Source organism: Puntigrus tetrazona, chromosome 14, assembly GCF_018831695.1.
Source record: "Puntigrus tetrazona isolate hp1 chromosome 14, ASM1883169v1, whole genome shotgun sequence".
NCBI classification, from domain to species: Eukaryota; Metazoa; Chordata; class Actinopteri; order Cypriniformes; family Cyprinidae; genus Puntigrus; species Puntigrus tetrazona.
Genome location: NC_056712.1, coordinates 7,776,833 through 7,791,832, shown reverse-complemented (window position 1 = coordinate 7,791,832; position 15,000 = coordinate 7,776,833). Strand labels below are relative to the sequence as shown.

Genomic DNA, 15,000 nt, shown 5'->3' with positions numbered 1-15,000 from the left:
AAAAGAATAAGTTGAGGTCACATTACACCCCTATATATATATATATATATATATATATATATATATATATATATATATATATATATATATATATATATATATATATATATATATATAAATAAAATAAATATATTTTCATTGCAATGTAAAAAATGCATACTCATTAACATTTACACACAGTAGCAGAATTTGCTGCATTGTATTGAATGATTTATCTTTATATAACATTGGTCAATTGTTATACATTAAGAAAATAAGAATCATAAATCGCAAACTTTAAAAATTAAACATGAATTATGATGAGAATTTGAAAGTTACATGTGTGTCATGAAAAAGCAATATCACGGTCAATAATGTCATGTGAAAAAAAAACAACAATAACAAAAAACAACTTTTAGCTGTAGCATCCATCACGCTAGAACTTGTTGCACAGAATTATATTTAATTTGTGGCGGTAAATCAAAATTGATCCAACACTGAAATGACAAAATAAGCGGCTTTTAAATAGCAATGCAGTAGAATTGCGCCGTATTACAATAATTAAATATCTGAATCATTAGAGAGAGGCACAAAAAAAGTAAGTAACACATCATGGTAATGATAATAATAATTCTAAAATAATGATAATAAAAAAGTAAAGAAAAAGTACTAATATTTATTTATTTATTTGGAAGTGAAATATGACCTGATTTTCTTTTTTTATTTGAGAAACCCATAGATGCTTGCACGCACACAACAGTACATGCATTCAGATAAAGACACACAAACACGCACACACAGGGTAATTGTAGACTGTGTTTGGTGAGTTTAGAGGGAAGATGTCAGGAAGAGACAGGAAATCTCCGTTCTGCTCGTCTCACCTCCCAAATTACACATCTGTCAACTGACAGGCGCGCTGAGACAGCGGGGGGCGTCTGGGAGCAGCGGCTCTGTGTGTGTGTGTGTGTGTGTGTGTGTGTGTGTGTGTGTGTGTGTGTGTGTGTGTGTTCGCAGCAGTAGATCTGATGTTGATCAATACTAGAGGGCCATTCGATGTATTTCAGCAGACAATGATTTAGTTTAAATCTGTGTGTCATTCTTCCGAGCTCAAGCGTGTGTTTGTCTGAGTCAATACCTTCTTTTCCAGCTCCGTGGCCTTAGCTTCGCTGATTTCCACTTTGGTCTGATCAACCATGTTATCTAGAGAGAAAGAGAGACAGGCAGCGAGTGAATAGATGGTTTTAGAGGTGTGTGTGTGTGTGTGTGTGTGTGTGTGTAAAGTGCCCTTCACTGCGACGAGTCCCTTTTCCTCCTGTGATTCGTGCTCTGATTACTGAACGATCTAATTAAAATCTGCTGCTCGTTTCGTCCCATCTCAAACTCACGCTAAAATAAGAAACCCAAAAGCGTCTTTGAAATCACCACACAAAGGGCAGCATACATTTATACATCTAAAGCTCTTGGAAAAACTCTTCTGTGTCTGTTCTCAAACCCTAAAGTCTCTCTGAACTCCAGATCAATATCACTCGCATGTTTGGTGTTACAAACCAAAAAGAGTCTCAGGAAAGCGAACAAAGCTTAGTTTAACCGGTGAGTCAGCGAGAGGGTCAGCGCTGACGTCAGCAGCCAATGGGAGGGGTTTCTGGTGAGATATGATAATGAGATCCCAGGTGGCACAGAGGATGGAAGAACTTGAGCAAAAATGTGAAGCTTGGTATGGAAGCTCAAAGGGAAATAAGGAAATATAACAGGAAAAGGATGGAAGTGTGTAATACTATTTAAAAGTATGGAAGTATGGGAGGTTCAAAAAGCAGCACGGAACAAAGACAGAAAGAATGGAAAGATGTTTGAAAGGAAGTCCACGTGGAAGCCCACAAGGGAAGATGGGAAGTTTGGAAATTTTGAAAGACAGGAATTTCATATAGAAGAATGTAAGGTGTAAGAGAAAATTGGAAGGAGAGAGGGAAGTATGGAAAGACGTTAAAAAGGGTTGAAACACAAAGGAATGTTTAGAAGTATGGAGTTTGAAAGGAAAGATGGAAAGTACTTTGAAAGAGCTAAAATGAGTACTGGAAATACTGAAGTGGGTTGGAAGGGAGGAAGTACAGAAGTAGGAAAAGGTGCATGGAAGCAGACATGGATGCACAGAATTACAACAGGTGGGATGAAAGTATGGAAGGAAGTTTGTACAGTAGGAAGTAAAGCATGGAAGTATGCAAGGAAGTACATCATGAAATCTGAAGGAATAATGGAAGTAAGAAGGTTGGGAGGAAGTTCAAAAGGAAAGAAGAAAGTATGGATGTCTGGTATGGAAAGCTTGAAAGGAAAGGATATAAAAACAGAATGATGTTCGAAAGGAAGTACATAAAGTATGTATGTACGTTTATAAGTAAGGAAGTATGACAGGAGGCATGAGAGTATGTTTGACAGGAAGTATGAACAGAAAATTCACAAGGAAGCTAAAAAGGTACAATGAAAGGGGGAAGGAAGTTTCTAAATATTAAAAGGTTTGGCTCAAGCACAGAGGGAAGTACAAAATGAAAATGATATTGGGAAGAAAAAAAAAAAAAAAGAGAAGAAAGAAATGTGCAATGTTTAGTTCCCAATGTATTCATTGCGTAAACAAGGAGTGAGCATGCTTAAAATATGGCTATTAGTACTAACACGTGAACCTGATGAAGTTTATGCTAAAATAGTGTGATACAGCTGTACAGACATTCTGAAATTTAAACACACAAATCTTAGGCCTCAATATTTTTTTGAGTGAACTTCAGACCCCCACAGATAATGCGAGGCACACCACAGGCCGTCTCTGACAAATACTACACGCTAATGACAAAATCAGCTTATTTTTCATTAAATCCTAAAGAGCTTGTTTGCGAGCGCTCTGGTGTCACGTCTGATTATTCTGGATGAGATCTGAGATGCTCTGATGTCTTGTTCGTGATTCTGAACACCGCCACCCCGTGGACAAACGAGGCATTACGATGTCTTGTCTCTGTCTCTTACCTATCAGGTGGCCCACGTCCAGATCAAACTTCCTGCATTTAAAGTCTGGATCACAGCCGTTCCTGTGCAGAACGATCTGAGCCGTACACTCATCGATGAGTTTATAGTACTGAGGCCTGAGAGACAAGCAGAGAGAGAGAGAGAGAGATCAATCTGTGTTTGACTAGCATCAGTAAGGAGATCTTGGGAAGGAAGCCAAACAGAGATATTGAGTGGGGAGTTAAAAAAATAAAAATAAAATAAGAGATTTTCATCACACTGTTTGGCACAAGGACGCTCAAACCGGCCATCCATGGTGACCTCCGGTGACCTTTCAAAATGAGAGACTGTGGACAATCTTATACATCAAAACTGGATTATGACACCCAGAAATGCTGTCTAGGCAGGTGGCTCACTAGTTTTAAAGCGCAGCCCATACGGGATTGTGTGCAATGAGATGAGATTTAAGTATGCGTATGCTAACTGCCTGACCATTTGAATTATATAGTTTTAATACAGAACTTAACATCTAATGAAAAATAAATAAATAAATTAATGAATACATAGCTAATAATAAACTTGCGCCATATTATATATCCGTTTTATTTAAAGGATCATATTTTTTAATTCATTTAAATCGAGAAGCTTGGGATCAACAAATCTTAAAAAAAAAAACCAAAAAAACAAACAACTCAAATGATGTTATCAAGGCTTACAGACAACAAAGTAGAACTATAAAAAAAAAAAAGTTACCTGACTTGATTGAAATATTTGCATATTTTTATGTCAGTTACTTTCTCAGGCAACATATCCCATTTAAATTCTTCTATACAGAAATTCACAAGCTACTAAAAATTAACAAAATTAAACTTTACAAAGCAAATAAAACACACATATATACATACATATGTACACACACATATATTATATACATATATATATATATACACACATATACATCAGTAAATGTATATGTTTACACAGTTTATTAGAGCTGTTACCAAATTCTGACCCTATTACGCATCACATTGAGTTTATTAGTCCAAAAGTGGACATTTTAAATGCAGGTCTAAATATTTTTATAGTGTTTTTGAGTAAGTGTGTGTGTGTGCGTGTGTGTGACTGAAAATAGGCGACACCTTTGTGTTTGTGATGGTTTGATATTTGAGAGGTTTTCCAGACAGTCCATTTGTGAGAAATCTGCCATCTTGACCCGGTGTGAAACGAACTCGATACATTCTTCATTTTCCACCAAGCTGTTTCTTTTTCCCTTTATTTGCCCTCTTTTTCTCTCCCTTCCTCCCTCCTCTCTCTCTCCCTCCGTCCGACTCCAGGTTTCTTCGGTGGAGCGAGAGAGACCCCTGGTGTCCGTGCGAAAGCACAGCCGCCCGTTTGCGTTTAACCAGGGGCTTTTGGAGAAATCGGAATAATCCTAATTAATTCTCTCTCGTCAGTGATTAAAGCGGTGAAATGAGAGTTTGTTTGTGGGCAGACGCGCCGCTCGGGATTTGAGCTGCGGTTATATTTGGAGGATAATTATATGGAGGCGTCGTCACTTTCTGCCGTGTGTCAGCACATTAATCGCTGAAGAGAAACTCGCATGAAACGATTCTGCTGATGGCAGCAGAGAAAGACCTGCGAACCGCTCTGTCTCGTGTTTCTGTTGCTCTGCTCCTTTCTCAAAACTCCCCGCTCTCGCTCATTTACCTCCTCACCAAACGTTCACAACATTTATCTCGCTTCTTGGCTCATAATCTGCAATTAAATGGTTCCTTCAGCTAAAATTTCATCATTATTTAATCATTTCATGCACTCCGTGAGGTCTCAAAGGACCGAAGAGTGACTTGTGTTCTATATTTCACGTCTTCAAGTCAACAGTGATCATCAATTCTCATTCATTATGCCACAAACAGTCAAACTTACATTTGGGTTTGTTTCTCACTCATAGCTGTCCTAAGACCGGGACTACAGTCAAACAGGCTTTTATGTTACAATGCTTCATTGATGCTTTTAGAAAGCTTTTTTTTGACAGACTCTGATAAATATATCCGATAACAGTTTCTGCAGTGTGCCGTTTTTATGTGGATTCAGTCACAATATCTGAACTGTTGCTTTTCATTAAAAACCCAAGCAAACTACAACAAATATTTGATAAAATTAGCCATGATTTATCATCACCACCGCAGCTGCACAATTCTTTTGATTCATTATTATTATTATTATTATTATTATTTTAAATAGGAGTACTGAAAATGTTATTTACCAGAAGTTGAAAAATATATAAAGCTGATGTCTCCACCTACTGGCCTATTGGTATAATACGTATTCGAAGCATTAAGTTATTCAAGTGTTTAACGAAAGTTTAAAGTGCCCCTATTATGGGTTATGAAATGTTCATATTTGGCTTGACATGCACGCAAGGTCACAAAACCATTTAATTTTATTATAATAGGCATTTTTTACCTTATTTGTTCAACAACTCTCTAACAATTACAGTGATTAATTTTTCCAAACCCTCCAGTGATTGGTCGATTTTTATTTAAAGCAGCGTTCTTTGGAGGTTTTTAGCGCATTTTATTGCATTTTCATTCAGATCAACTGAAAAGATGGGTGTGCAACACGCAAATGTGTCATTGACCTCAACATGAAAGGGCTTGGGACTCTTTTTAAATGGTTCAGAGTCAACTTTTACGGTGCACTTTCAGATTTAAACCTTGGCAGAATGCCTTCATTCACTTAAACCTGTGTTACACAATGCATGAAAAAAATAATAGTAGGGCACTTTAACAGCTATTATAATGGGGCGCTTTAACAGAATTTTTGTCATTAAGGAATAAGATTGCATAAGTGTTCAAATCAAATCACAATCCTAACGATTATCCGTAGTTCTATTTTATTCATAAATTACACTCACAGTGTAGTGAAAACATACTACAGTACTATGTGTAAAGTTTAATACCGCATGCTATTCTACATACTTAATAAATAGTATACAGTATACACTGCAGTACCCTATCATTCCATTCCAAATATCACACACACACACACACACACACACGCTCAGGACAGAAACAGACTCTCCAATTTCCTGCCTGTCGGATCACATTGAGCAGACAAGGAACAAGCAACAAGTCTGACATCCTGAAAGCGTTTACAAACCATCACACACACACACACTCTTTCTCCATCTGTCCATGTCTTTTCACACTCCCACCAGCTCTTCTCTGTTGTGTGTGTGTGTGTGTGTGTGTGTGTGTGTGTGTAAGTGTGTGTGTATGAAAGGCTGTTTTAAGAAAGAATAAGAGTGTGTGTGGGTGACTTTAGACATTCAGGTTAGAGAAACAGAATTGAAAGAAATGTCTTTTCTCTACTGCAATCATTTCTCTGCCAAGAAAACCTTTAAATGTACCGACACGTGTGTGTGTGTGTGTGTGTGTGTATGTGTGTGTGTGAACATGCCTGTGTGTGTCTGCTAGTTAATTGAAGCGGGGGTGTCATACAGTGGCTGGGTTCTTATTTAGAGCTGGTCGCCGACGGCAACCGCATCCGCCTCCTGCTGCCCATCAATCAAACGTCTCCTCGTCTCTGACTGCATCCATCTCTCCTGTATCCCTCCTTTATCCATAAACTCAAACTCAATCATGAGAATAACTACAATCTTGTCTCTTAAAGGGACAGTTCAGCCAAAAATCATCTTTCTGCCTCTATTTAGTCACCCTCATTTTGTTCCAAACCTGTAAGACTTTTTTTTCTTTTGTGTTACATAAAAGAAAAATTGAAAAGACTGCACTGGTTGCTTTTTTTCACGCTGTTATACTGAATAGAGACTGAGGTAAAAGCTTCAGAACAGCATTCCATATGACTCACGCAGTGAAACCGAACAAAATATAGGTTATAATCACTGAAAATGTGTATCTGTAGTGAGATGTGATTGGACTGATCTGGTTTTCCGTAAGCCAATTCACCATCAAATAAAGCAGAGGTGTGAACCAAGTCAGCAGAATTGATGTAAAGATTCTTTGAAAAACTGCTTAATGGTGGTTAGTTCCTCACATAAAGCCATCATATAATTTCAGGAGATTTGTAATAGGGGACCAGGGTTGTACAAAATATTTTCAGAATGCTTTTGAGTGCTTTTTAAGGTTTTAACGTTTTATGCTCATTGTAATTGCATAAGAAACAAGCCTTTTTCTTCTTTTATATGTTACACAGACATCAGTAATACAGCTTTGCAGCAACAAAAGCTTGTTGTTATTATCCAAAACTGAATGAATGAAAATGATTTTCACAAAATAAAAAACAAAACCTTGAACAAAAACAAGAAAATGTTACCTAACTAAAATAACATTAAATCAAAGTACTAAAATGACTAAAACTTAAATGATAAATCTATCTATTTTAAATGACTAAAAAAAAAAAAAAAAACATAAAATCCATATTTAAAATTTTAAAAACACTTATTATAGGGTCTCTTAACTAGTTGTTTATTAACATGCATATTTCAAACATTTTAGCTATTTATTAGTTGTTCTGTATATTAATTATTCTACATGCCTAATCCTACCCAACACCTAAACTTAACTACCTTACTAAATATTATTAATAGCAAATTAGATATTTAATTCAATAGCGAAGAAGTGTTCCCTATCTGAAAGTGTTATGTATTCAAATGGCAATATAAAAACAGAAAACTAACTATAATAGCATATAAATAATACAGCGATCTCTCTCTTTAAATAACTCACACACACAGATTCATTGTCAGCATCACACAACCTTCCAAGAAGCCTTGCTTTGATTAAATTCATCCTTCACGGGCAGGACGATTATCATTAAGACAGTAAACTAAGAGAGAAAAGCATTCGCTATGTTATTTAGTTTATTATGTCCCGTGGAAACGGATAGGGAGCACTCTGGACTTTGGCATCGAGTCTGACCCCTGCGCATTCCGTCTGGTTGCGCTTTTTTATTCAATTCATTTCCCTTCCTTCACCTGTCCAAAGTTTTGACAGGTGTTTTTCTTGCACTGCAAACACACAATAACATCGCTTTCTGCCATTTCTCATAAGCCGAGAGAAGCTGACAGCTGTAACGTCAGTGATTGACAGTCAAATCACCTCTCAGGCTCACGCTTCTATATGCACGTCAAGTTGTCAGCCGCGGTTTCATCAATACGGCACGCATCGGCGGCCTCAAAATTCAATTGTGACTTTTTCCCCCGATGGGGTTAAAGGGCACCGCGGGGTGAAAGCGAGAGCTCGTACCTGGCCATGTAGTCGTTTCGCACCAGAAGCAGGTGCTGCATCAGAGACAGAAAGAGGGCTTCGGCTTTGGAGTCCTTCACCGTGTTCATCAAGATCTGGAAGACTTCGGTCACGTCAGTAACAGCAGAGTTAAAGAACGCCGTTCGATGTGACAATACATTTGATTAGTGTTCTTTTCGCTGGTAACCAAACCCGCTTTTTGCTCCTAATAGACAAATGCTAAATATCAAATATTTCATGACAAAATAAATGTAAATTAAAAAAATTTATGTTCCCTGGGGTATTAACTTTAAGTACTAAAATACTTTGGCAAATCTAAAACTTAATTAGAAAAAATCAATTGGAAGCTTTTTTAAACAACTTGTTACAAAATGATAGGAGCACATAAAATGTAAAAATGAAATGAAATAAAACAAATTCTAAAATAACACCTGCAGTGAACATATTACAGTCAGCTCTACTGTAAACCTTTAAATAGGTATATTTCGATTAATAGCATTTTTTCCCCTATTGCTGTTCATCTTTTGCGAATGACAAAAACACAGAAGATCCAGCTTAGACTTTCTGATGCCACCTGGTGGGCAAACCTCAAAAATCTAATCTCTCTATATAATAACACACTTCCAATGTTAATTGATGCTTCTTACACAAAATCACTCATAAATGAGATTTTCATTTCCTCACTGACAATAAAACAAGACTTTTGTTTATTTTTTGCTACTGCAACTTATACCTAAATGTAAATGACCTTTGCTTAGAAATGTCTTCAAAAGGAAAACAACCTTTAATAAAAAAAAAAAAAAAAAACCTAAAAAAAAACTTTTTTTATATGACCCTCTATAGCAGGGGTTCTCAACCCTGGTCCCGGAGGGTCACAGTCCAGCAGAGTTTTACTCAAACCTTGATCAAACTCCCTGTCTGTAGCTTACTAGTAATCCTGAACAGCTTAATTAGTGTATTATATACATGTATTTTTAGGGTTGAAGGTAAAACTCTTGCAGGACAGTGGCCCTCCAGGACCGGGGTTAAGAAAGCCTGCTCTATAGAGTGTAAAATGTGAGCTCGTAATAATGGTTCTGCACATTTGAGACACCTGGTGGCCAGTTTCTGAACTGCAATCTGATCAAATACAATATTAAATCTACAACGTTAATGATACATCTACAATGCACTGAACCCAAAGCTCTCCAAAAGTGTCTGAGACAGATTTACGTCAGCAGTAAAGGATATTCCATCTCGAGACGGACGTCGTCCAACCTGGAGCGAAGATCTTCGGTGTCTTCATCAGATTGCTCTTCAAACACCTGCAACTGAACCTTGAGCTCCTCGTTCTCTATCGACCTCACCTCCTACACACACACACACACACACACACACACACACACACACACACACACACACAGAAGAGAATCCAAGTGAAAGTGAGCACTGTATTGCTCATGTGCATAAAAGTATTTGAGATACTAATATAGTTTTATATTCATGTTTCATGTATTTTGGAATTTGTGTAATTTTTGTAAGATTATCATCATTAACTAGAATACCAATCAAACGAACATTAACCAAAATAAAACATATATAAAAAGTGGTTTTCCACCTAGCTGGAAAAAAAACATCTCATTTTAAATGAGTTTAAATGTATGTGTGAATAAGTTAAAATGAATAGAAACCATGTAGATGTCAAAAAACTGTAAACAAAAAAAATGTAATTACAAAATTGCTGAAACTTTAGCTGAAATTATTAAATGACAAGAGAATTATTAAAAGAATTTTTTTTTTAAATATGAATAAATAGTATCTCAGTGATGATAAACATTGGTCATCTGATTTATTTTAAAAAGCCAACAGCTTCATTTGAGTCGCTCAGAAGTGTTTCTGCACATTTTCTTTGCAACAATATAAGAATTATGATTACTTTCATTTAAAGTACTGACATTTTATAAAGATAACATTGCTATTAAGTTTTAACCAGAGTAGCACTGAGCTGCATGTCAGTATAGAGTGTGCGTTTGGACCTTCAGCAGGTCTCTGAGTCCCAGTCTCATGAGCTCTGATCTCAGGTGGATCCTGAAGTCCAGCTCCTCCACTCGACTGATGAGAGCGTTGATCAGCTGCATGCAGCCGGCCTGCGAGCACACACACACACACACACATCAGTGAGACGACATGACGTCAGGAGCCTGTGTTTTGAATGTCCTGTGACGGTGTTTTACTTTGAGAGTGATGGAGTTTTTATGCATGCCGGACAGCAACGGCTGGAACCTCTCGATCTCCTGCTCTTCAGCCTGCTCCGTGATGCACTCCAGAACTCGCTCATGACTGAAACACACACACATACACAGTAATCGAAGATATAAATAAATAAATGTTTTCATTTTAGTTTGTTACTTTAATTTTTTATTTGGATTTTGTAGCACTCAAACTTTAGTTCAGCTTCATTTCAAATACAAAAAAAATAAATCAAAATAATCTCAGTTGGCCAAAACCTATCATGATAAAATGTTAATTAAAATATTAAAATAAAAAAAAGAAACTTTATATTATATATATATATATATATATATAATATATATATATATATATATATATATATATATATATACACACACACAGTGTTGAGCAAGTTACTACAAAAGTAATTAACTACTTCAACAGTGTAATTAGATTACTGTACAAATTATTCTCTCCAAAATGTGTTTAATTACTTATTACCAACTACTTTCTAAACCCTATATTAATTTTGACAAGTTAATGATACAAGGATAGACATAAAATGGTCAAAAATGTTTTTTTCCAAGTAACTAAAATTATTCTGTTCAAATTAGAGTCCAATTCTCACTATTAACTATTAAATATGATTTTGCCTCAAAATAGTCCTAATTACTGCTTCTTAATACTTAAAGTAGATGTTATGTTGAAGCATATGTCTATGATTAAAGATTTGGAACGAGGTCTTGCAGAAAAAGATATTAATGTGTGTTTTGAAGTAATAAACAGTTAATATCCCAGTAGTATTCATGCTAATAACCAACTAGTTAATAGTGACAACTTCACACAAAATGTACCAATATTCTTATTAGCTAACCAAAGTATGTGAGAAGGGTACATAAAGGGTACACAAAAGTTTGCATTTTAAAGGTTAGACTTTCAAAAATAATCTTTATACAAAATACTTATTTTATTTATTTGTGCAAACAAATGATCATCTTTCTAAAAGTTACCATTAAGTAAATAGTGAGCTGTAGTGACAGTATAGATAAGGGGTGCACTGAAAAGAAAATTCTCAACCGAAGCCGAAACACGGTTTTTGTATTTTCCCCATATATTTTGCCAATTGTTTTTCACCATTAAATAAATCAAATAGTCAAAATGGGATTTAATTTTTTTTTTGTCTAGCTTTTCAAAGAAAAAAAATTGAAATGTAAAAAAATATATATTTTCTTTAATGTTTTAAAAATATATACCTATAACTATACCAACAAAGCACTATTAAACTTAAAATAAAGTTAGAAGATAAGCAGAATTTTTTTTTTTTGAAAACATTGAACAATATTACAGATCCCAATTTGAACACTGTGTGTAAGCCTTAGAATAAATGTAATTGTGATAATAATAATTACAATATTAATATTGTCTAAAGCTTCTAATTTTATTTGTTAAAGTGTTACTGAGCAGCTGAGGAGTACCACTCGTTTAATGCGGATTTGAACCCTGGCTAACAAGCAGATACACCGCTAGCTGCGGCTTGTTTCAATAGGCTACATGCAACTCGTGCACGTTTTAGAAAACATAAGGGTGTGCCCTTTATTTACTAATCGTCTGAAGCAATTTCGCGACTTTAGTCATCAACCAGCAACAGCCACCCTTCCTCTCCTCATCGGAGAGTCTCTTGCTGTCACGTCTTTCTCAGGCGTCTAATTGGCACTTGATGAGCTTGTATGGCTATTGAAGCGCCATTTGAATACACTTGAGTATGTGAACACACTTCTGCTTTCAGCTTCGCACTCACGTGTTTCCTGGATGCTCGAGGATGCAGATGGCAGACAGCAGTTTGACTACATCCACCATCATGTGCGGGACGTTTGGATTGATGGAGCGGACGAGGAGAGGGATTCCTTCCTCTGACGTCAGCATGGCTTTGAGGCCGTGCTGAGAGAGACAGAGACATTAATAACGCTTTCCGCTGGTCTGTATTACAGTATGAGCTCGGGTCTGCTCTCACCTTGTTGTTCATGAACGCTTTGAGACATCGAATGATCTCATGTTGACATTTTACACCGATCCCAGCATTCCTGTGAAACCCAGAGTGAGAGAGACAGGTCACGTCATCATGCTTGAGGTGCATTAGCATATAACATGGACTGTCGTGGCCCTGATGCTAATCGGCTAATTCATGAACATAGTATATTAGTATAAAAAAGGCTAACTCTGTAAATCCTACTGTATATAAGCAAATTTCTAAAGCCTCTAACATGATTTAAACACTGTTGCAGAAATTGTAACTTCACTTGATTATTCTCACTAACACATTATTAATGTTTTTGAGTATTGAAGGTGAACATCAATAACAATAGCGTCCTAATTATTATATTACAGCTCTAAATGTGGATGAAATACAGTTTTAGTCAAAACTTTCCCTCAATGCAGCATCACCCTCATCTAAAATGTGTGAGTGTTACTGTATTTAGGTCATACAAAGGTTCTTCTCTCTCGTCTTGAAGTTTCCTGAGGAACGTCAGAAGCAAAGCCAAACCCTCGGCTCCAAACGTCTGGACCCAACTGAAACACACACACACACACACACACACACACCAGTTAGCTGCTATCAGACACAGAAACACTTCACTCCGTGTGTGTGAGAGAGTGTGTACCTGACGGGGTTGTTGTTTAACGACACACGCAGAGACTCCAGGCAGCTCAGTAACTGTGTGTCTCTCAGATCGGTCCTCAGCTCCTGGATGTACATCAGCGCTGACTTTGAGCTCTCCTTCTGACTCTTCCCCTGAAACACACACAGTTTATAGCTGATCAGGTCACTCGCCTGTAGTGATCAAGTCTCACGTTTTCGATACAAAAGAACCATTCGATATCCATCATCAGTCCTTTAATGGCTCATAGTCTGAAAACTTTAGCAAGAGGAAAAAATCTCAAATTACACAAACCTGTTTGTTGCTTTATTTAATTAGTGTCTATTTATTTTACTAAACCGAATAAATTATAACACCTTTTTATATTTTATGTCATGATTTGATATTTGTTCGTTTATTGTATTTATTGTAAACGCACTTGATACTTGCAGTCAGTATAACTTAAGTGGACTTTGAATGTTGGAAATGTTTGGAAAATTCGCATCTGATGTTTCCCTACACATTGCTTTTTGAGATAACTCAAGGTCGTCGACAAGTTTTGTTGCAATTTCTTTCTAGGAATGAAATCCTTTCTCTGAATCTTTAAAAGTTGCAGTCATGCAGGTGCAGATGTGTTAATATAATCTTGCGTCAAAGGTATTTCATCTTTCTACATCAAATATCTTATTTCTAACAAACTAAACTAAAAGCAAGCTTTAAAATGTAAATAAATATTTCCTTGTATCATTTTATTTGCGCTGGGTCAATATCGCACGGGTGAAAAGGTTAAATAAAGAGCATCCTAGTGAAACGAGTGCAGTGGCAGCACTAAGAAAGCAGATGTGTCCTCTCTGATATCTGTAGAGAAATCTGAGCCACATCCTGTGAGAGTGACAGGAAGAGCATGAAACCGCCACAGGAAGAGCACCTGAGCACCTCTGAGACTCGCTGATGGATTCAGATTCAGACAGAACGTCTGCGAGGTTTAACAACGTGCGCGTTTAGAGCAGATGTGTTAATTCGGTCCATTCAAACTTTGACAGACGGCCAGATGTTGTGTTCTTACAGCGTTGGAGGTGTGCAGGTACTGAGACACCATCTCTCTCTTGATGATGATATCCTTCTGCCTCAGCGGTCGCTGCTTCTCCTCGTTCAGATTCATGTCCACCTACAGACAGAGAGAAGCGTGAAGCAAAATAGAAAGGGAAAACATTGCTTTTAATTCATGTTAAGATTTTCACTTTTTGTCATTTTAATTAATAAAATAATTTATAATTAATAAAAATTAACAGACACAAACAGGGAATTTAATCATTTAAATAATCTTTAAAAATTGATTTTTAACCACAAAAAAATATTATCATCATTATAGTGTGTGCTTTATCATGAATTACACATTTATAATTAATATTTTATGATAAATGTATTTTTAGCATGAAATTATTAAAGGGTTTTGTTTTGTTTGTTTTTTAATTCATGCTACAATTTTTTCTTTGTTTTAAAGAAGAATAGATCCAACTAAAATGTGTGGTAATGAATATAAATACATGAGTTTATTGGCAAATACAAACATGTTTCTTTGTGTTAGATAGCTGTATTAATTAGTTACCTGTTAAACCTAATCAAAACATTTTCATTTAAGGTTAAATTTATTTATTAAAAAACAAAAAGCATTTAATACACACATATAAAATCATCTGTTTACTTTAATAAATTGGAAAGCTGCATAGTCTTATTGTTTCTTATACAGCTATTTATAAATACTTTAACCAAATCCAAACCATAAGCCTAACAGGAAACTTTCTGCATCTTTCCAGTTGCAAAAGCAACAACAAAAAAAAATCATTCTTACTTACGCACTTTACTGGTTTTACAAATGAGAACGTGTCCAAAATGAGGTTTATGGAGTCAGGTTAGGCACA

At 36.1% G+C, this 15,000-nt stretch overlaps 1 protein-coding gene across 4 annotated transcripts in view; it reads right to left on the bottom strand.

Annotated features, from left to right (window-relative positions):
- The window catches only part of LOC122357594 (protein diaphanous homolog 1), a 96,209-nt gene that overhangs the window by 64,925 nt on the left and 16,284 nt on the right, over nucleotides 1-15,000 (bottom strand). For all 4 annotated transcript variants that reach the window (XM_043257009.1, XM_043257010.1, XM_043257011.1 and 1 more), the window contains 11 exons: nucleotides 14,145-14,246; nucleotides 13,103-13,233; nucleotides 12,927-13,010; nucleotides 12,454-12,523; nucleotides 12,241-12,380; nucleotides 10,445-10,550; nucleotides 10,247-10,357; nucleotides 9,462-9,580; nucleotides 8,232-8,348; nucleotides 2,989-3,104; nucleotides 1,115-1,179 (listed from right to left, as the gene is read on the bottom strand). In XM_043257009.1, coding sequence (XP_043112944.1) covers nucleotides 1,115-1,179; nucleotides 2,989-3,104; nucleotides 8,232-8,348; nucleotides 9,462-9,580; nucleotides 10,247-10,357; nucleotides 10,445-10,550; nucleotides 12,241-12,380; nucleotides 12,454-12,523; nucleotides 12,927-13,010; nucleotides 13,103-13,233; nucleotides 14,145-14,246 — 1,161 coding nt within the window. The remainder of the gene's footprint in view (nucleotides 1-1,114; nucleotides 1,180-2,988; nucleotides 3,105-8,231; nucleotides 8,349-9,461; nucleotides 9,581-10,246; nucleotides 10,358-10,444; nucleotides 10,551-12,240; nucleotides 12,381-12,453; nucleotides 12,524-12,926; nucleotides 13,011-13,102; nucleotides 13,234-14,144; nucleotides 14,247-15,000) is intronic.